The sequence below is a fragment of the Montipora capricornis genome, chromosome 14 (assembly GCF_036669925.1).
Source record: "Montipora capricornis isolate CH-2021 chromosome 14, ASM3666992v2, whole genome shotgun sequence".
NCBI classification, from domain to species: Eukaryota; Metazoa; Cnidaria; class Anthozoa; order Scleractinia; family Acroporidae; genus Montipora; species Montipora capricornis.
Window position 1 is genome coordinate 45,767,046 of NC_090896.1, and position 23,549 is coordinate 45,790,594.

The 23,549-nt window shown below is 38.3% G+C and overlaps 1 protein-coding gene across 1 annotated transcript; it reads left to right on the forward strand.

The window, feature by feature from the left end:
- Positions 1-1,044: 1,044 nt before the first annotated feature.
- On the forward strand, positions 1,045-21,743 carry LOC138033517 (flagellar attachment zone protein 1-like). Its single transcript, XM_068881276.1, has 12 exons — positions 1,045-1,247; positions 1,338-1,444; positions 1,614-1,796; positions 3,074-3,144; positions 5,360-5,461; positions 6,828-6,900; positions 7,398-7,545; positions 10,844-11,000; positions 12,256-12,416; positions 12,971-13,113; positions 17,633-17,752; positions 18,844-21,743. Exons 1-12 carry the CDS (start codon positions 1,196-1,198, stop codon positions 20,122-20,124), a joined length of 2,598 nt encoding a protein of 865 aa, XP_068737377.1. The 5' UTR covers positions 1,045-1,195; the 3' UTR covers positions 20,125-21,743.
- Positions 21,744-23,549: the final 1,806 nt, after the last annotated feature.

Sequence of the window (23,549 nt, forward strand, 5' to 3'; positions counted from 1 at the left end):
CGAGTCATCCCGGGATTTCGGCCCCTGCGATCGCTTTTGGACGCAGTTGGCCCGTCGCTGCTTTCTGCTACCGACCTTGCCTCCCGGTACGGCATTGAGGGAGAGATATGTCGGCCCCTAAACCATATGTGACAAATCCCACGCCTCCTCACAGCTCCAAACCGCCCTTGTCAATATAGCGTAAGAATTAGATGGCTTATATATTGAAGGGAAATGTCATTTTATCTTGCATATGGTAAGCACTGGCGTCGCAGATTACAGAAAAAAAAAGCCGCTGTACTAAATGCGGCCCTGGATTCTCTTTTAAAACCAGTAAACTCATAGGTACGGATAAAATCAGGTAGCGCATTCCGCAACTTAGCTGATACGTAAGAAAAAAGAGAACTAAGACCATAACCGGTTGTTCCAGGTTTATTTACGGACAGAATGTAATTTCCGCGAAGATCATGCATAGGAAGGGGACGGGAGAGAAAACGTATTTTTCGTATAAGCAGAAAAACCCTTTTTTCAGAAAAAAAAAAGTAAACAAAACAAAACAAAAAAACATGCTTCTATCAAGTAATATGAGGAAATTTTGAATGCGCTTATTGCATAGAGATGAAGAGCTTGACTTTCGTAGTAAGAGGACAGGTAATCTTTAAATATAAATATCGTTATTCTCTTATTTACATTATTATACCGTTTCTTTGACACGAGAATTACAGCGAAATGAAAGCATCTGTTTTGTCCTACACCAATGCTGTAAGATTATTTTTCATTAAAGTGTTAGGGTTCGCACGCGATCCACGCATATCTTACTTTGCCTGTTTTTTTGCGGTTATTTAAGTGGGAAATACTTTACGTTCGTTTGAGCGAAGCGAATTAGAACGTAACATGAAAAACTGACATCAATTAGTTAAATTTATTCGGGAAAGGAATAAGCGTATATGGAGACTTCGTTTGATTGGCTCCTGTGATGAGGTTTCAAATATCACCCGAGTCGACAATATAATCGAAAGGCACTGTACAGTGCCTTTAGATTACCCACAATCCCACATTGGAATATACCCACAATTCTCGAGGCGTTCTTTCCTTGCCTTCGTGTAATCTACAATGTTGTTGAGGAATTAATTTTTTTGGAGATCGGTCAAGATGTGACGAAAACTTTTATGGTGAAAAAACAATCAGAATCTCCCAGCTTTGCTGAGGACAGAAAATGAGCGATGAACCGATTGTGGATGTGAAGGATCGCCGAGAAAACGGCACCGGTCAGTGCAGAGTGTTTCCGTACAGTTTTTAAGTGACTCGATGAACAAATTACGCTAATGAATTTTGATTTCCTGGTTATTTCCTAACAGCTGCTTTAAACGATGGTCACGAAGGGGCTAGACCACCTGATGTCAAGAGATTTCAGCGAGAAATCGAGGAATTAAGCGAAAGAATTCGGGATGACGAAGCCAAACTTGTATCCACTCGATTAACCCCATATTCAAATAAGAACACTTGTTGCTGCTTAAATAAGGTTCAGATTGTAGAAAATAGACCAGCTTAGTTTGTTTCATATGTAGACTAAAAATTGGACAAATCTTGTTGTGTTGTTGAATCGTGGAAAAACATTCTTAACACTTAAGAAGAAATTCCTTGAAAAGCAAACAATGTCCAGCTCAGCTGGTAATTTCAAGGCCGGCCCCGCCATCGACAGAGACAAGTTGCTCGGTGAACAGTGTGAACTCCGTGCACAAAGAGAAAAGGTCATCCGAGAAAGAAAACAGTTTGATGTGGAGCTAAAAAGCTTAAACATGCAAGTTCAGAAAAAGGTCAGTGGATGCAGATACTGTATTTTATAATCCAAACATTTACTCGACAGTTTATATTCAAGCTGATGATCATGACATGAGCTTATTATTATGCTTGTTTAATGTTCAAGTCCTTAAGTAATTACCGGTCTCTGTTTTCTTTCAACACAAAATATAAGCTCAAATTTGATCATTTTCAAAATAAGAAACCGCTTAAATGAATCAACGTATTTGAAATTAATTAATGTTAATCACATTCGACAAGTCAGAAATGAAGATGTAGTAGACTTATTTTTGGAACTGGAAGGTTCCTTGACAAAAATTTGCAGCAGCTCTCGTAACCAGCTATTGTAAGCAGCTTCTATTGTTTTGAAGTCTAAGTCATTCTTCAGTCTTGTGTTTTTGGCTTAGGTATTGAGCCAATCACATTGTAGTCGTTACAATGTGGCCTGGGTTCGATTCCCAGACTTGGCGTCATATGTGGGTTGAGCTTGTTGGTTCTCTACTCTGCACCGAGAGGTTTTCTCCGGGTACTCCGGTTTCCCCTCTCCTCAAAAACCAACATTTGAATTGATTTACTTTCATTGTTAATTTCTGTTTACAGTGTCCCTAATTAGCGCTCCAGCGCTAGAACGACTAGACACTTAATTAAATAAAGTTCCTTTCCTTTCCTTTACAAGAGCTGCGGCATGTCTCAAACTTTGGGTAATGACTTCCAACTATAGGCCTAGCCTGGGACCAGGCTCCGCAGTTGGTGTTATGGAGCAAAAAGGAACGTGGAGCCCCTTCCCTTGCCTAGTCCTCCGCTTGAATCACTTTTCTCCAACTGCAGAGCCTGGTCCAAGGCTACTCTTGGCCCAGTCTCGGCACTCTTGTTGTCAACACTGGGGGACTGCGAAGATCCCAACATTGTTCCAGTAGGGTATGGAGTTCCTGATGTTGCAGTCTATATCTGCAAGCATACTGTTGTTCTAAAGCCTGCCAGGATTATTTTAAAGGGTTTCTGAGGAAGTGAGACAACAAAAACAAAACACAGCTGTAACTCAGCCTTTTTTTGGTGCTGGAACATTCACTACAAAGAACGTGAGTGTAAGGCATTATGTTCTTTTCCTGTAAGTTCTAGTTCTCCCCTTCCACTTGATGCAATGGCTTAGCTAGTTTCAACAAAAATTGATAAATTTTCCCAAAATCGCAAATGTGGTTCATTAAAATGTGCTTCCAGTGCTTCCATGGTGTAACTTGTATGTTCAGTTGTTATAGCGACCAGATACATGTATTAATACTCTGTCACTTCACAGAATGATGAGTGTACCAAGCTGCAAGCAGGTTTACGATACAAATCGGAGGCAAGGATTGATGATGCTGTTAGGTGTGTACTTTGTACTTTATAACAGTTGATAACAGCTGCATTAAGCTAAGGAATGGATTGGTGTCAAGAAAGTCCACAGGCTCCTAAATGTGACAGGCACCTTGCTAGCTAGCTCATATAGAAAGCACTCCTTTGGAAACAAAGGGCTTGGAAGAGAATTCTTAGTATTCTGGCCTTGTAAAAATTGAAGAAAGAGATTGAGAGGATGCTCAACAGAAAACCTCACTGCTTAAAGGTAGAGAAATCTACACGCAAGTTTGGAGCTTTTTGTTTGCAGCGTAACACATAAACACTGCTTCTGACAGGGTGTGCAGGTGCAAGACCGCACGATTTGGTGAAACCCCCCCAATGCTGACAATTCCTAAAAATCTGCAAAATCCCACATGATACTGAGCGATGTGCTGAGAGGTTTTATAACTACACGTTTTCCTGTTTATAGCCAAGATTTCTAGAACCTTTTCAAGCGATTTTCAGACCATTTCCTTTCCGAAAAAACCTTTGTTTTCGCATTTGTCAAACAGTTTTGTTGAACCTTGATAAAAAAATATATACAAGGCGTGCTTTGTAGCTCGGTTCCACTTCATTGGCACGTTATTTGTTTAGGTTCTAACTTCAACCTTTACGAGGAAAATATCAAGCTATGTAAATCATGATGTATGTCAATTCCTACTGAAGGAATTTCACAATGATACAAACATTAAAAGGTATGGAACAATTGATACCGGTATGTGAGATGACCACGAACAAATAAATGCTCACACCATAACAACTGGCATGATAGTGTAAGTGTTAAATGTATTCCTCAAGTAGCCTATTTTGATCAACAAGGATTTTTTGAGACTTTTTATTGAGAATAAAAATTATGGTAGTGAAAAGACAAACGAAAAATGTTTCGACCGTGCATTGGTCAAGCCTATATATTTTGTATACAAAAACATTTTTGAAATCTCGCATAATTCATCGCACAATTTAAGTTCGTTCCCACACAATTTTATCTTTTTTCCTGCGCCCCGTCAGAAGCCCTGCTTAAATAAAGACCAGTACCTTTCTAGGTGAAGAAACGCTGTGAGCCAAAACCAATAACTGTGAAACTTTGAAACTCATTCAATTACTTTACTAACCAGTACTTAGTGCCAGCGATGTAATTGGGAAGGAGTGGGAGCTATGTTTGTCCCACAATTTAGATGAAGACATTTCAACTGCTTGCTTCTACAGGGCTCGAAATTGCGACCAATACAGTCGCATTTGCGACTAAATTTTTTCCTTTGGGACTAAAATATCTGGAGAAGTCGCAAATTTGCGACTTGTTGTCACCTTCGCTCTTTCGAAACAAAAGGGTTAGCAGTTGCCACTTTGCTGCTACTTTTGCTAAAATAAATAAATAAATAAATGACAAAATTATTTTGTTTCTCGCTGTGAATTTTCTCTGAGGATAGCATAATTGTAGAGTAATTTAGCTGCGATGTTACGTGCACAGTTCAATTCTTTCGATCATTCGCCATTTTCAGCGGTTTCTTTACACACAAGTATTGGGGGCTCATATATATATTTTTTTTGCTAAACCACTGACAACACAATGCAGCGCGGCGATTTTGCGACTAAAATTTGCGAAATTGCGACTAAATTTTCTTATGTTATCGCAAAATGCAACTAGATTTTTTCGTTAATTTCGAGCCCTGTTCTAGTCTTCAGCAAATAGCGAATTGGACTGATGACGCTCACAATTTCATGGTAGTCGGCTGTGATTGGTACATTTTTTTGCTGCATCGCCCTGGTAAAAGCTCAGTTGAAGGAGACAAGCAATATTATTGTGATCTGGACATGTATCTTAAGTGAATGCATCTTCACTATAAATAATTATCTTAACTACCAACAGGACTATTAATATTAATAATTATATTTTTTTATCATGCAAGGAAGCTGTGAATGGCAATAATTGCAAGTTATACCTTGCCTTGACATGCAATGGTCAAGGGTAGAACATATGGCAAATGCAAAATTTGCATTTGATGCAACCACTGTGTGTTTAAGGTTTTTTCCTCCCTGCTTTATGTGTCCCTGTGCAGAAGCAAGTGCTCTTTTAAGTTTCACAGCTTCCTTCAGCTGCTAAAAACCAAAAAAAAAAAAACAGTTCATTCAATAGTTCCAATATTTTACATTTCATATACATGTAATCTTAATTCACTGATTTACTTATTTATTGTCACATTTTCAGGAGGCTGGAACATCAGGTGCAAGCCCAACAGCTGAAAATTGTTGAGGAGAAGAGACTAGTTTCTGAAATCGATAGATTAAAGCGTTCAAAAAGAAATCTCAAGTAGGTAGAAATGGAGTTACTGTTAAGCTTACGAACTATTTTTGTTGATCTGCGATTTCAGCCCCTGGACAAGCCTTTATGTACATGTACTGTAACAAGATTTGAGGCTGGTTTCCTCTTCCAACCTTCATTGGACTTGTTATGCAATCTTTTCATTGCAGTGATGAAGAGAAGAGAGAGCAGTTACAAGCCAAAACACTTTCTGTGTATGGGGCTACAATCTGGGTTGGTCAGAAAAGGATTCTTTTAAGGATTTTAAAATTTACTGTGTGACTGCTTGAACTACTCAGTACTGGTATATAAATTTTACTCTTTATCAATCCTGCCAGATTAAAAAAGTCATTGGGGAAGAATACTATTGATTTTTTTGCTTCAGATATGCATTGATGTGAGTGCCTTAGTGAGAGGATGTGGTGCTCTCAAAAGCCTGATATTAAAAAATGATTTCAACTTTTGAGAAGTTACTGTATTAGTCTGATCAGGCCGGACTACAGTATCGGTAATTCATTTTTTTAAAAATGAGTGGAATAATATCGAGTGCATTCACTTCGCCATGATGGTAGCTATGAGAAAGGAGAATTTACATGTAAATCAAGAAAACAGGAGCCATTACATGTAAATTTCCCCCCCCCCCTCCTGATTGTGAGAGGCTACTGTGTAGGAAGTGCTTTGGATTGAGCCTAAGCCAGACCAATGCTTGGGGGGGGGGGGGTGTTCCCTTTGACTCCAATCATCTAGGATAACTACTATAATGAAGTGCAGGCTCTGTTTTGCAGCCTTTATTAGTAAAAAAATTGTGTGACACATTAACAAACCCATTCTCTGTTTACAAAGAGGAAGTGAGCGTCCAGGCATCCTGTGGACAGCCACTTTTGGAAGAAATTCAAGGAAAATTAATTTAATCTCTTATACTTTTTTGGGAAAACAAGCCGCCTGGGTGGCCAGTTTCCAATGTCTGGCTAAAAGCCTACTGTGAGGTACAAGGTAGTCACCAGTGTTGTGGCCTGGCCTTGATCTGATCTGGACAGGAGATTCTTCACTTCCCTTGTTGATTAAAAACAGCATGAAACAAATAATATGTGCAAATCCCATATTATACACGGTAAGCCCCATTGACGGCATCACTCCTGAAGAGATTTGAGAACTCAACTCAAACTTTCAATATACATTCATTTGGTACTGTTTAAAAATATTGTTTGGTGGAAATATACATACATGTATATACCGGTAATTATGCACGGTACATGGTATGTATGGTTGCTGGTCTCTCAAGTGAGTACTCTCTTTTGATATAGGACATTGTTCCTTTTGGGCATGACCAAATCTCTCTCAAGGTAATTTTTTTTGCATTTTTTCCCACTTTTAGTGACTATTTGGAGCTTAAGCAGCACGTTGAGCAGCTGCGAAACAAACAGTCAAGACTCAGGGGACAAAGAGATGTGAGTCTACCTAGAATAAACATTTATTTGCAAAACTGAAATTTAGCCATTACATGTACCAACAAATACATCTTAGAGAGGTGACAAAGCACGGAAAGAGAGCGAAAAGACTTTTAAAACATTGTAACAACCCCTTTTTTTCGAAGAAATACAGTAGATAAACAATTCACATTGTAGCTTAGTGACCATGCATGTACTGTACACAGGGTAATATGAGTATTCTGATCAAGCAGAGTAACTAAAGTGTAGGAGAACAGAATATTTGCAGGGCAATAAAAATTATCCAGTTGCAATAATTACATGTATGTTAAATCTATTGGTGTGTTGGGAAATCAAGACTGTTGTGTGTAGCTAACAACAATGGAAAATCATGGTAAAATGAAAGTGCTACTGCTTTTTTATGAGGGAGTCACTATTTTTCCAGGTCTTCGACATCCTTTGTGGTAATGCCTCATACTATGTACAGTGATTAGTATTTTTTTGTTAATGATTGTTAGGATTGTGTTAAAAGAGTGAACCGTTTGAAAGCAAGGGAAGAAGAAGTAAAGAATCGACTAGAATCAGGTGCAGATACCAACACAGTGGAAGAGGCTCAAAAGAGTCATCATGCTGAACAGTTAAAGCAAAAAGAAGAACTTAAAAAAGGTATCTTTGATCGAGGCTGGTGATAACTACAGTATAATAGCACACTAGCTAGGTCACCTGCAATGGTGATATCACCCATTGACTGGATGTCGATTTTTTATGAGGGGTATAACCAGCGTATCTGCAAAAAAAACCCTCGAGTTCAGTTGAGATCGAGTGAGAATCAGCCCACATGTAATTGCGGAGGTGAGAAGTGCTGGCAGTGACCACTACATACGCCAGACCTGACTTCCCAGGGTGTACACACACATGGCAGTGTTCCAGATAAGAGTCGGGTCTCGGGTCATTAACCTGACAAACAAGGCTTCCTGACCCGACAGATGAAATGTAAATATTCAGTCAAATATTACAACAAAATTAAAAAACGAAAGATGGAAGTTTCTCAGCGAAAAGTACATTGTAAAACTCTGAAAGCGACGAACGACTTAACATCCCGAAAGACGGCTGTGAAGGAGACTACATTCTTCCCTGTAGTTCATTCAATGTAAACAAGAACCTTGACACAAGGTGCTGACGTGTACCTTTGTGGTTTGCCTAGCATGTGATTATGACCTTCCCCTTGCTTCCTCGAAGTCAGAGGCTGCAGAAATGTTGGTGTTTTTACGATCGATTATCATGAATCTTTCGCTTAGAATTCGAAATTCAGAGTTTTATACAAAAACTATGTTATTTTTTTCTTCATCTATCTTTTGGCTTGCCTTTTATTGCTAACTCCCGGCTTTTGCGATACTTTTTGGTGCAAACGTAAAGCCAAAAAAAGTTTTTACCTGACATCAGATTAGACTGCAAAGAAGAGGAATTATGAAGCTGAAACAACATGTTCAGTCCTTCCTTAATGTGTAGAACAAACGTTTGTGTAGTACAACTGTAATACATGCATGACGTACAGGAAAACGTCCGTCAGAGCAATTTGCAGTGAGCTTTTTGTAGACCATTTCACTTAAAGGAGAAATAAGAGAGTTTTACTCAAGAGCGTGTTTTGTCATAGCAAGCAAGCAGACTCTTCCGTTGAAATGGTGCGCAGTTGAAATATAGCCCCTATATTTCCGACCTATATTTCGTCCGCCATTTTCAAAGAGCCTGCTTGCAGGCTAGTTTTGTTATCTTTGCACTGAATTTATTACCAAAACTTAGAAAAGTAAAATTCAACGCGTGAACATGTGAGCCATAGGGCCACTGCTGGCACGCCGTCTGGGTGACCCCTCAAATGGTCTACATGACCCCCCACTTGATCAAATTAACTGGAACACTGCATGGGGTATTCTCCTGAAGATAGTCACCCATCCAGAAAATAGAAAGGAATTGATAAGGGTAAATAAATGCATGACTTGTAATAGGCAGTGATTTTTAACTACATGTAGGCACTCTTTATCCCTACAGAATTATTGAATGCCTTTCATTCTGGCAAAAATGTCCTAGGTAACTGACATTATGGGTGTTTTTTCAAAAGTAGCTGATTTTTTACATGTGACCCAACATTATCAAGAAAATAAGTGCTCTATATTTTTTTGGCTGGTTTGCTTTTGGTTTCCTAGAATTGTAAACATGTACATGTAACATGTGCAAAAAGTTGTTGGATTATTTGTTACAACATACTGAGTCGCTCAGCACTATGGCAGAGACGAGTAGTAGCAACTCCCTCTCTTTATTTCATAAACACTTTTCTTTATTAATTATGAAGACAGCAAAACTGTCTTGTTGTTTCCTCTTGAGGCCATCGAAATAGAAGATGTTGCGTGTCTTAAGAAGATTACTGTAACCAGACGGACATGTACCTGCATGCCGTTCTCATTATTATTTTCTTTGTGTATTCATGTCACCATGGTTCCAATAATGGCAAAGCTCCTCCGTCTCTTATATATTAAGCCCCAACAACCCACAATAATTGTGAGAGTGAATTAACAAATTAGTCACCCTTAAATTCACTCTAATGAAGGGCTAGCACTAAAAATATCTGCTTACAGAAAATTTATGGACATCGTTTGAAAAAGCCAACTTTTGTGTTTTTTTTTTCAAGTTCAAGTTCAAGTTTATATAGCATACAGTGTATTCTATTCTAGGCGTGTAGTGTTTTTATCTAAATATGTACCAAGAAGTCTTAAATTACTAAACTAAGTAATTAAATGATTAAAAGCAAATAGATAAATAACCAAAACAAAAAAGACGAATTAATTGATATGGACATTTTAAGAAAATAACGGAAAATGAGTCTCAACATACTGAATTACTTGTATGATGACAAAGTTTATCTCTATTCAGCTAGAAGAGGTAATTTTCACTCTCCAATGATGCATCGTCACAGTTTTTCTAGAAACAATCCCTGTAATTCATCCCAATACTAGGGAGCTTCACCCTATAAGGCCTGAGGGGCCCTCCATTGACAAGTAAAATCATCTGGAATTTGAGTGAAATAAGTGGCCTTTGGGAGTCAAAGGGTTAGCAAGGAGAATGACGACAAACTACAAGTTAGAATGCCATGAATCAGTAGGTTTTATGGGCATAACCAAAGCCTACATGTATGCATGCCCCACATGTGCATTTTATGTTTTTGTTATGTGACATTAAATTTTCTTAGCCATTTTCTCCTTGATAGTGACATGATATGGCCGAATTTGAGATTATGTGAAGGGTACAAGCACCTGGCCATAAATTCTCAATTTTCTCCAACCATCCACTGCATTCTTACCAGTTTTCTATTGATACACACTTTCCGTGCTGAGCGACTATTATTACAAAGATGGGAACTAGTAATCTTTTGTCACTGGATAACATCATTGTAGCCGTCCTCATTGTCCTTGCTTAAGCTTTCAAATGGTCCTGTCGGACTTGACTTCAGTGAACAAACAGGAACCAGTGCTGACCCTTTGCGCACGTTGTACACTATGGGGTGCAGTGAGTGATCAGTTAAGCCTTTCACCCCCAAAGAGTCCCCCCCTGACAAGTAAAATTGTCTGGAGTTATCTAGTACAAGTGTCACTCTTGGAATGAAAGGGTTAAGTATTGCTTGATAGTGCTAAAGCCTACAATTTAAGATGCTAGCTAAGTTGAGATTACTAGAGAAATATACTGGTTAGCAAGAAACTCACACAGCTCAAGGTCATTATGATTTTTCCCCCTCCCCTCCCCTAGTCCTATGGACTACACATGTACTGGTACATGAAGTTCGCAGGATCCAGTTTGAAATTCAAAAACTTTATCACCATTCCAGGGGCCAACCCCATTCTCTTCCTCAAGCTTTGGTGGACATAATATTTTAACTATAACTAATTTTTTTTCTATTCTATGAAATATCTTTAAGGGCTAACTGAACTTCGGACCAAGAGAAAGCTCTTGACAGAAAATCTTGAAAAGGAGAGAAACGAGTATCATGCAGCTGTCAAAGAGATGAAAGCTCAAAAGCAACGGGAGGAGCTTGCAAGGAGAAAAAATGAGAAACTTGTCATTCTTAAGGAAATGTAAGTACCTCACTTGTAAGTACTAGTAGGTGACAGATTTATAAATATTGCAAACAGAGGTCACACTCTAAGTTTATTATTGGGTGGTTATGTCTCAAAATCAAGAAACCTGGATTTATTAAGTTTTTGCAAAGATGGATGAAATCCCCAGTGATAGTAGTACAGCAGTACTTTAGAGCGAGTTTCCATCAAGTGTCGTAAAACCAAAACCAAAGCAGTTACTTTGGCCAATAAGAAAGGACGGAGACAATCCGGTAAGCCAATCAAAACTCAGAAGTAATTACACATAGTTGACACAAAGCACGCGTGAGCCACGATTGGTTTTGGTTTCACTCCTGATTGGTTGAAAATATGGCACAAGAACTTTGAACCAATCACTGAGTAAAGTAGTCATAAACCAAAGCAATTCGCTAATTACTTTCGACACTCAATTGAAAACCGCTCTATTTGAATGTACATGTACATCATTAGGGATTTGTAAATATAGGTGTTTGAGTGACGAGGAAATGAACGTGTTATGAAATGCAAGTCTGTACATACATACATACCTACATACATACATACAGTGTACAAGAACTCTATGGCTGTCCAATGACTTGGAAGCTTTGCCAAGGGCAGAATTATTTAATCCATCCTAGCAATCTTAAGCTTGGTTAACTGTTTCAATTTGTCTATTGTAAATAAATAAAATACATGTAATAATGTAAACCTAAAATAAATCAGGGCACTTACCAGTAATTTCCACTAAATGTTTCTCCCATGTCATCTAATTCCCAGTTTGGCTTAATACTTTGAAATGCACTGTTCTGTATATCCAGAAATACGCGTGTTTCAATGCTGGCCAATTTTGTAGGGAAACAGTAGTCACATCATGTCATGTGGCAGACTGTAGCTGGTGCCTGAAGGCTTCACCTACTTTGACAAAAAGTGGAGTGTCATGGTTGTGAAGTTTTGTTGTGTGGGGAAAAGAATGCGAGATTAAAAGACTTTAGTGTGAAAGAATATCATTATTACTGGTAGATTGTATTCTTATAGAATGAAGAATGCAGTCCTTTGAAAAGGTGAAATTATACAAGAGACAATATTAAAGGGTTTATCGTGATATTGTATGCACTTCTGGACATTACATACATGTATACAATGTAGCTGTTCCAGACTGCATTTTATTTTCCCGAGAGAAAAAAATGTGAAAAATGTATAATACACGTACATGTGCAAGTCACGGCTTTCCTCTTCTCATTTTATTCCTGTTTAGGGAAAGCAACAGGGGTAAAAAAAAGCCATATGAAAAGGAGTATGCACTTTGCATCACTCTGATCGGCCATTTTGAAAAGATGCTTGATACTTTTCCTCATTTGCCTGATGCGGTGGCATCCTCTGGTGCAGAGAAAGAACCAAGCTTATCCCCAAGAACTGGTACGTCATCTACATCTACCACAGGTTTTACCTTTTTGTAAAGGAATGCTGTATACATAATTATTGCCAGACTGGCTATTAATTCACATTGTCAAATTAGGGCATATTGGTATGTTAATAATGAGATAAAATTTATTGTTATTTTTGTGAGATCTTGCAAATTGAATGCAAAGAACAAGGCTTGTGAATACTAAGAAGCCATTAGGAGTTTCAATAAAATTTTAAGTTAGAGTTTTGACTGTTTGAAAGAATCTGTCTTTAATTACTTCAGTTTAATTAGGGAAAAAGGTAGGCGACTTCTCTGAGTCAATGCTTTTCGTTGGCTATTGGTACTTGTTGAAACCAGTGAGCCATATTTGCCTTGTGCAATCAATTGATTGGTATGTCATATACCGCTAGAGGAACAGTTTACATGTGCATTAAGAGTATTATTATTTTCATTTATTGGATTCTGGTTTAGTTTAGAAGGGCTGAAAAAAGATTTTATTTTTTCCATGATCTTTTGCCTGCATTTATTGTTTAAAGTTTCTATCAACGGCAATTTTTTTTTTCAGATGCAGAATTTTCTGGCTCTGATAGTGAGGGAACTTTTTTGAGACGGAAATCAGCCGCTGATGATCTTGTTGGAGTCTTTGCTGGAAGTGGTAGAATACAGAGAAGAGGTAGCCGGAAGGGAAAGAGATCTTCAACTAAGGAGGTTAACACAATTTATGTTCTTTTAGGGACTAAAATGATTGTATAGGGACTAATAATAAATGACCAATTAATATATCATATATCAAAAAACTGGCCAATTTTTTCAAGTTTCAATCCATTTCCATCCTCTCGCCATCCTTGGCTGTAAACAACAAACTACATGTATAGCATCATTTTTGGTCTTCATTGATGCAAAGACGTCTTTTAGAGTTTTGCAGTTTGACTAAAATTGCGTGACACTGCCGCTTTAAGGATGGTGCCTACTAATTCACAGGTATATTTTTGCGCTGTTTATGAACATGCGGGAAAATCAGATCTTAGCAAGTGTTACTGAAATCCAAAAAGAAAATTGGGGGTAACCACGCATTTTTCAAAGATAATTAATCAACAATATTTGTAGAAAGCTTTGAAATACAAAGAAGTTAATGGTAGTCTCTTCCAAATTGAAACTTAATTGAATTGGTGTGCAGGGAATTAGGGTGCAGGGTTGGCACAGTGGTGAGAACACTGGCCTCCCACCAACGTTAAGCGAGTTTGATGCCTAGACTCTGCGTTATATGTGGGTTGAGTTTGTTGGTTCTCTTCTTTGCACCGAAAGGTTTTTCTCCATGTACTCCAGTTTTCCCCTCTGCTCAAAAACCAACATTTGACTTAATTTGCATTGTAATATTATTGTTGATTTCAGCTTACAGTGTCCCCAATTAGCGCCCCAGTGCTACAGCTACTAGACAATTAATAAAGTTCCTTTCTTTCCTTTTAACATCTCTGAAAAATGCATGGATAAACCTCCAATTTTCTTTTTGGATAAGAGCACTCACTAGGTTCTGCTTTCTCTGTATAGTTTTTAACCACGCAAAAATATTCCTGTATTAGTAAGCACCACCAATAGGAATCCCCAGTATCTCGAGATGCGCACAACGTATGGGCAATAACAGTAGTAGGCCATTGCACCATCCATCCATCCTAGGTGTTACCCTCTTTAAATAAAGCCCAACCAGAGTTAAAGCAAAGGGTACCGTACTTGTGTTTGGCTGATCAGTTCGCTGGTTTAAAGGGGCACTGTCATGCTAAATTAATTTTGCTGTTTTTAGGTCAGAAGTGGGGTAAGATCTTCTGTATTTATGGCAAAGAGCTACCATATTCATATTTAGTTACTGAAGACATCATCTCTAAACTTGAAAAAAACTGGCCAACTTTTTTTTTCAAGTTTCAATCCATTTTCCATCCTCTCCATCCTTGGCTGCAAACAACAAACTACATGTATAGCATTATTTTTTTGGTCTTCATTGATGCAAAGACGTCTTTTAGTGTTTTGCAGTTTGATTAAAATTGCGTGACACTGCCCCTTTTAAGGATGGTGCTTACTAATTCACAGGTATATTTTTGCGCTGTTTATGAACATGCGGGAAAATCAGATCTTAGCAAGTGTTACTGAAAAGAAAATTGGGGGTAACCACGCATTTTTCAAAGATAATTAATCAACAATATTTGTAGAAAGCTTTGAACTACTAAGAAGTTAGTGGTAGTCTCTTTCAAATTGAAACTTAATTGAATTGGGGTGCAGGGTTGGCACAGTGGTGAGAACACTCGCCTCCCACCAACGTTATGCGAGTTTGATGCCTAGACTCTGCGTTATATGTGGGTTGAGTTTGTTGGTTCTCTTCTTTGCACCGAAAGGTTTTTCTCCGTGTACTCCAGTTTCCCCTCTGCTCAAAAACCAACATTTGACTTAATTTGCATTGTAATATTATTGTTGATTTCAGCTTACAGTGTCCCCAATTAGCCCCCAGTGCTACAGCTACTAGACAATTAATAAAGTTCTTTTCTTTCCTTTTAACATCTCTGAAAAATGCATGGTTAAACCTCCAATTTTCTTTTTGGATAAGAGCACTCACTAGGTTCTGCTTTCTCTGTATAGTTTTTAACCACGCAAAAATATTCCTGTATTAGTAAGCATCACCAATAGGAAACCCCAGTATCTCGAGATGCGCAGAACGTATGGGCAATAACAGTAGTAGGCCCATGCACCATCCTTAAATGAATAGCATGTAGTCAGGCCAAGCGTGTACATCCATAAAACAAAAAAGAGTGGAAACCAATATCTTCCCTATTGTTTTAGGTTTCTCTAGCTTGTTACCTTGAGATCGAGATTTTGAAAGCATTGTTAAAAAGTACAGAAAATTGGGGTTGAATTTTTAAAATCGTTTGGGTTCAATATCAACATGCACTATGTCCCCTCAAACTTTTTTTCACTGTTTCCTATCATTCCTGTGTTTGGAGCAGTAATGCCATTTCAGTAACACCCTTTGTTTCTTCTTAAACAGGATGAGTAATATTGTGTCACCAAATTTGACCATTCTTTATTGTGATAGTAGAATTTATTATATCAAGAACTGCTGATACAATTTTAGTTATTGTTGACATATTTAGTACAATAATTTTTAATAATGTTATTTCTTTTTTGTTTTTTTTATAGGCCCCTCGCAAGCTAAATCTGCAGCTTGAAGTTGTGGAAAATTTGTTGGCTCTGCATTTGTCACCGCCCAGTTCTGTTGCTGATCTCCAAAAGTTCTTGAAGAGCTGCATGCAAAGAAGGCAAGCCTATCAATCATTATAGTTTTCCCACTAAATTTTCTCCGATTCTTATTGGTTTGAATTGATCATGTGACGTGATAGTGTCAGCCCATAGTGCTGTCCGATGAAAATACCCGGATGGATAGTACAGTCGTCCGCTGAAAAAAACAGTTGACAGTTGTACGCTATTCTTTAGCCAATGTACGCTGCGAATTATTGACATTTGTGACAGCCGGTACGCATGAATAAATATTTGATTGATCTGCATTAAGTGGGTTTTGACTGTTGTTCAACTGGCGCACAGAAGAAATTTAGTGGTGAACAATAAAGACAATAGAGTGTTTATGTCTCGAAACTATCCGTCTGATAGTTGCCCCTTGGAAATTTGATGTTCTTAAAACTAGCATATTAGCCCCTTGAAGCTTCGCTTCTTGGGCAAATATTTGTTTTAAGAACATCAAATTTCCGCGGGGCAACTATCAGCCGATAGTTCCTCGACAGAAACACTCTATTGTTTAAATATTAATGCTAAACTCAGAAAATTCTCAACAAAAAGAAGATTTGAGGATATTAGTATAGGTAATCGCATGATGTTGAGTGCAATTTGAAATAAATAAGCACAAGTAGTTTTTTTCAAGGACGACCAAAATTGTACGAGTCTGTAGGGCAAGTGCAATTTGTAGTCTTTGAAAAAAAAATATACAAGTGCTTTTGTATTCCAAATTTCAAGAAAACTTGTGTGATTACTTGTTAATGATATACATGAAAAAATTCGAGATTGTTAAGCAGTATCACGCAATTAGGGAAAAATTGCGTCATCCCGGGCACCACTTGATTTGAAAACAAAAGATTTGATTGGTTCTGACCAAACCCTATTGTTTATATCAGCCAATCATAATCCAGATTTTCAACGTGTAATTTGCACTGGTGTTTACACTTTTTCCACTGTGTTACACTTGAACTGCACTACTCTCAACCAATCGAAGTTGAGTAATTTTTTCGTGAATATTATTAAACCTTTAACCCCTGAAGTGGCACCTATTGACAAGTAAAATCCTCTGGCGTTAGACAGATTGAAATACATAACTATCACTGTTACAGGAGGGAGAGGGTTAAGGGGGGCATAGTTCTTGAGTAGACCTACAATAGATGTTGTTAATTGATTCACACCCCAGAAGCGGCTTCCATTGGCAAGGAAAATCCTCTGGTGTTTAACAGAGTAAGATCTGTGAGTATCACCCTCAAAAGGGAAACTCAAGGGTTAAATTGCATATGAGAGCAAACCTTAAAACAACAACAAACAAACTAATAGTCAGTGCTGCCTTAACCATTATTTCTCTCTGGGGAGTGATCGTTACGTAAATTCTCCTCACATTTTCAATGAAATGTCAGTCACAGGTATTGAGAATGAAGAACATTATCAGCTTAATGGGACACTGTCATGATAAATTGCTGTTTTTAGGAATGAATAGCATGTAGTCAGGCCAGGCGTGTACATCCATAAAACAAAAAAGAGTGGAAACCAATATCTTCCCTATTGTCTTAGGTTTCTCTAGCTTGTTACCTTAAAAGATTGAGATTTTGAAAGCATTGTGAAAAAGTACAGAAAATTGGGGTGGAATTTTGAAAATCGTTTGGGTTCAATATCAACATGCACTATGTCCCCTCTAACTTTTTTGTGCTGTCTGGTCGTTAGATGAGATGCCCCTCGTGATCATTTGTTTTGTTTACTGTTACCTATTATTTCTGTGTTTGGAGCAGTAACGCCATTTCGGTAACACCCTTTGTTTCTTCTTAAACGTGATGAGTAATATTGTGTCGCCAAATTTGACCATTCTTTATTGTTATAGTAGAATTATTATATCAAGAACTGCAGATACGATTTTATTTATTGTTTACATATTTAGTACAATAATTTTTAATGTTGTTTCCCTTTTTTTTAATAGGCCCCTCGCAAGCTAAATCTGCAGCTTGAAGTTGTGGAAAATTTGTTAGCTCTGCATTTGTCACCGCCCAGTTCTGTTGCTGATCTTCCAAAAGTTCTTGAAGAGCTGCAGGCGAAGAAGGCAAGCCTATCAATCAATATTAATGCTAAACTTAGAAAATTCTCAACAGAAGAAAGATTTCAGGATATTAGTATAGGTAATCGCATGATGTCAAGTACAATTTGGAACAAATAAGCAGAAGTAATTTTTTTCAAGGATGACCAAAATTGTACGAGTCTGTAGGGCAAGTGCAATTTGTAATCTTTGAAAAAATGTACAAGTACTTTTTTATTCCAAATTGCACGAGAAAAATTGTGTGATTACTTGTTAATGATATACATGGAAAAATTCGAGATGGTTAAGCAATATCACGCAATTAGGGAAAAATTGCGCCATCCCGGGCACCACTTGATTTGAAAAGAAAAGATTTGATTGCTTCTGACCAAACCTTATTGTTTATTAGCCAATCATAATCCAGAATTTCGACGTGTAATTTGCACTGGTGCATTACACTTTTTGCACTGTGTTACACTGGAACTGCACTACTCTCAGCCAATCAGAATTGAGTAATTTTTTCATGAATATTATTAAACCTTTAACCCCTGAAGTGGCGCCTATTGACAAGTAAAATCCTCTGGCGTTAGACAGATTGAAATACATAACTATCACTCTTACAGGAGGGAGAGGGTTAAAGGGGGCATAGTTCTTGAGTGGACCTACAATAGATGTTGTTAATTGATTCACCCCAGAAGCGGCTTCCATTGGCAAGGAAAATCCTCTGGTGTTAAACAGAGTAAGATCTGTGAGTACCACCCTCAAAAGGGTTAAAAAGCAAATCTTCAAACAACAACAAACAAACTAATAGTCAGTGCTGTCTTGTTATGTAAATTCTCCTCACATTTTCAATGAAATGTCAGTCACAGGTATTGAGAATGAAGAACATTATCAGCGTAAAGGGGCACTCAAGTTTTAACCTCATCGGCTGTTTTTTTTTTTAAGTTGACCGCTTACCAGGTACTGGTTTTCCATGGGATCGCAGGCTCAAGCCAGGTTAACTTATTGTAAGAATAAATAACACGGGAGCTCCGCTTTTAGGCTTGGCTAAATGATTTGCCGCCGTGGAAGTTTGAGATAATTGGTTGATAAAAAATATATTTTTCTGAATATTGCAGAATTTTTGTGAGAATGCCTCAACTTCACATGATGTTTTGCCAGCTTCAAATAACGACCCAATGACACCAATAACAGAAGAAGTGGCTCCTGAATTCCCGAGTTTATTGGTCACAAGCAGTGACTCAGAAAATTCTAAAGACGTCATCCCAAGTGAAATTGCTTTGGCTGCAACAAATGACCAAGTACAAGCATGTTTATTGGCCGAATCGAGAGGTGATTGTTCAAATAGCTTTGTACAAGTAATGAAAGGAGAAACTTCAGACCTTTACAGTTCAAAGCTTCAAAAAGGGTGTGCTAAAGAAAACAGTTCTTTTGGCACTGAGAGTGCTGTTATTGACACTTGCAGTCTTAAAAAAAACTTGGCGGAATCGGCTTCTCAGAAGTTAATAAATAGCGCCAATGAGCTTCTTTCTAAAGAAGACAATACATATAGCTCAGATTATTCAAGTCAAGTTGCTGTGCGTAACATCTTGTCAAACTCTGCGAAAAAGGACGAAGACAAAGGTGTCGGTCCCATTGATATTATGGAGAAAGATGGGTGTCCTGTGGAGGAAGGCAGAACCCCTGAACCACCAAATAAGGATACGCCTGCTTTACAAGAGGCAGTGTCAATCTCCACAGAACATGGCAAAGGTGGTGCTGAGGGGGACGTCCGTGACAATGAAATTAATCAGGAAGACAGAATGCTATTTAACGAATGTAATGCAACAGGAGGTGTAAGTCCAAATTCACTTTCTTTGGCAGAAGCTATGTCAAACTCTGCTGAATCAAAAAATCGTAAAACCTGTCCTGAAGACGAGGTTGGTCACGGCAAAATGAAACCAATAGATGAGCGACTTATTGAAGCGTGCAAAACTTGTTCAGCAACACAAGGCGGGTTTGGATTGGAAGGGTCGAGGAATGAAGACAAAGGACGTGATAAAGATGAATTTCGTAACAGTGATATCGTGCAAGATGATGTGCTGTGGAATAACGCAGGTGCTGTAGGTCAAGATTTGGAAACTTTGGAAGGCGCCACGTCCAACTACGCCAAAAGTGACAAAGGTAGTCTTGTGGAAAACGTCCGTGAAAATGATTTTTACCCGAAAGGTGAGATCTGCATTACCAAGCAGTGCAATGCAGTTCCCGAGGTACAAAGTCCTAGCAGTTGTAGGGCTTCTTCTCCTCATAGTAGCAACAAGTTGGTTGACGGCAACAATTTGGATGGCACCTTTGAAAGAAACTCTTTAAACGAGGGCGGAACTATAGTAAAACTGCATTACGAGAAGTGTCCTGCCTAGTAAACAAGTCGTCGATTACCTGGTTTATTTCAAGCCTTTTTTTATTGCTGTAGTCAAGTTCATCATCAGCATCATCATCATCGTCAGTGTTATCTTCATTGACATTAATGCCAATGTTACGCACATAATGGCTATTTGAACCATTGTTTACTCATACATGCACCGTATCCAGTCATGTTATTGTTGTTATTGTCATCATCGTCAAATGACGTTCTCGTAATCTCATTTGCTCAGGGGACATCATCATGCAACCAGCAAGTTAGTTAGCATCATCAACATCAACAACAACATTGTTGTTGTTGTTGTTGTTATTATTATTATTATTATTATTATTATTATTATTATTGTGGAAAAATCAAAACCGTGGACTTCTGACCCTAGTAGTGTAATTTCCCCATCACTACTACATATTATGTCTTTCATTACGGTTTTCATATAAAATATCCTGCAGTTTCAATGCCGAAACGAGCAAAAGAATTTTTATTCGTAAATATGAAGCCAGTAGGTCTTATAAACATGAAGATAGAGAAATTATATGACCGGCTACCATTTTGAGTAGGGTCTGTTGAAGATATCAATGACGTCATTGAAGTGGTGAACACAATATCCGCTAGAGTTCTGTATGGTCAGCTGTCGACGAGCTATCGTAATTCTATATCAGACATCGATTGGATTCGTGAAATGAATGCACATGATCGGGTAGGTTAAATTAAACGCTTTGCAATTAGTTGCATTTTTGTACACCAGTGACCGCTTTCGAGCATTTCTCGTTTGCACTTGGTTTGGTTAAAGTGGAATCGCTTTATATGAACAATTGGAAAAAAATTATCTCAAGGTATTTTTTCACTCTTTAACAATAATATATTTTTCGTGTTAAAACTCGAAAGAATGTTGATCAGCCTTTCAAGAAGAATGTCGTACTTATCTTCTAAATTGAAGAACACAAAATTTCAAGTGAAATAATTTTTAATGCACCACTAAAAAAACGAAGCTCGCTTGCTTCAAACAATTGCGAAAAAAGTGCACCATGGAAAAGCACAATCATTCCAAGCATAACGTAAGTAAACAAATAAAAATAATTTAAAGTTAAGGCCGTAAGTTCTGCTGGTTACAGAAATAGTAGGATGTGAATGTTAGTAATATGTACACCAAGGTATAGAATACTTGAGCAGTGGACTGAAAGAGTGTTTAAGGTTAGGCGGAGAAAGATTCTAATAGGCGGAAGATGCTAGAAGGTGAATCGTTTTTAGTGCCATAATTTTTGCGCATTCAGTTTACATCCGATACACTGGAATCTGTCCTAGTGGCTAAAGAAGAACCAACCACACGCTGGGATCTGTCTAGCTGGTAGATGAAGAATACATCGGAGGAGTGAAAAGGCATTCAGTTACTTTTCTCTCTAGTTATGACCTCTTACTCGAGTAAACATTTCTGCATTTACGTAAGAGGACAAGATAATTTTGTTTCGCCTTGTCGAATCTTCCCAGTACCAGAATCTTTTCCCGTTAATAATAAACAGCTCCTCACAAGTCAAATAACACGAACAGCAGTTTGTAAGATAATGAACGAGGGTGAAAGAAGAAAAAATATTGTTATGGGAAGTCGGGTGATGGTAAAAATGGTATACGCTTTATTTTTGGTCTTTTGGTTACCTGCTAGGGGTCACGTGGTCCGCCCACTTGGCCTTCGGTGACGTAAACGGCTAAAGCACTTGGCTTGACTGTCCAAGGGGACTGGAAACTAGTGTTGAACCCAAACAGTGATATTAGGAATATTAGGGAGCTTAAGCACGCGCGTTTTTGAGACGCGGACGGCAACCGGAAGTGCGTTGTTTTCCCTTTTAACCTTTCTTCGCACAACCACGTATACATTGCTAAGTATCTTTTCTCCATTAGAAATGATTAGTATAAAAATCCGGGAGACGCCACTGTCCTGACGCGAAATGCTCTCTTCCGGTTGCCGTCCGCGTCTCAAAAACGCGCGTGCTTAAGCTCCGTATTGGCTGAGGCCACACTTACCTTTTTTACTTTGGTAAAGGGGAAGTTTGCTTTTTGAATGTGGCCGTCTTTTCACAGTTTACCAGAGGATGTCGCGTTGGCAACGCTGGCAGGATGAAAGCAGAGCTTTCTGTAGTAAGACTTCCTGAATCGATATGCAAATATAATCGGGCGTTTATCTAAACTTTATCTATTTAACCGACAGCTTGTATTGTTACCATGGTTAACACCTTTTAGCACACCAAAAATCCAAGTCTGACCTCAGCCATTGGAGTGGTTTTCAAGTGATCTGGAAAGTACTTTGGCCGAGATTTCAAAATTGCTCCCCTTGGTGGTTGGCGTCAGTTATAAAATCATACGTCGCATTCAACCAGTCAACTAGAACTTGCCTACACGTATTTGCTGTTAAGTTTTGATTGGCTCCTACGATTGTCTGCTTTTGTTGCGATTGGCCAAATTAATTATTTTTCTAAACCGTTGCATCAGAGAGACGCGTTTTTTCTTTGCTGTGTATCATGCTATTCTGGTTATTTGAATGGTGCGCTTTACCTTGCTTGACATTCGTCGTACAAAACTTTTTTAGCGAGCGTTTTTACCTGTAAAAAGTGCTGTGTAAACCTTCATTTCGTAATTAAGGGTGGGCTGATATCGATACTACATAAATTTTTATCTAGTTTTCGCATCATTGTTCTTTCATTTTTAGTTTTAACGTCATCAAGACGAAAGCGCATTTGAAACGTTGCTTGTTTTCACTCGTATTTTTTTAGCCTGCGTAGCATGGTAACCCGTACGCTGGCATACGGACCGACTCAAAAAAGCCCTTCGTCCGTGCAGGCGGTTTTTCAGTTGCTCCCGCCCCAATCTCCTCGCGGTTTTTCTGCCCTCGCCCGACTTTATTAGCAACTAAAACCGCCGTGCTACGCAGGCTAGTATATTTCTCCAAGCGTTTTTTGGTTTCCCATAAAGATTTGAATGTCAACAGCAGGGGATATCTATTAAAAAATGCCGAATGTGGTTTTTAGCGTATTTAGTCAATTAATTATATCAATGAATTATATCGGTCTACCCTTCAAATGAAATTGTCCGTGGGATTAAGGGTGTAGTCATATTTTCATGATCCAATCTTTTGTAAATAAAGAATGTCACAGTTATGATCTGGGAGTGTTAAGCAGCGTTTTTGTAGGATGATGCATACATGACGTATTTTCCGGATGATGATGAGCTGTATATAGAGCGTTTTCAAATGACGTCACGGCGGCCATGTTGGTGTTCCACAACAAAGAAATGGCGGCCATGGTGGTGTACAGAACAATGCCTGTCTTGGGAATTTGACTCTATTATGCAAACTCGTGGGGACATTTTCTGTTGATTGTACACCAACATGGCGGTCTCATCACGTGGATGCAAACCAAGAATTGGCTATTACCA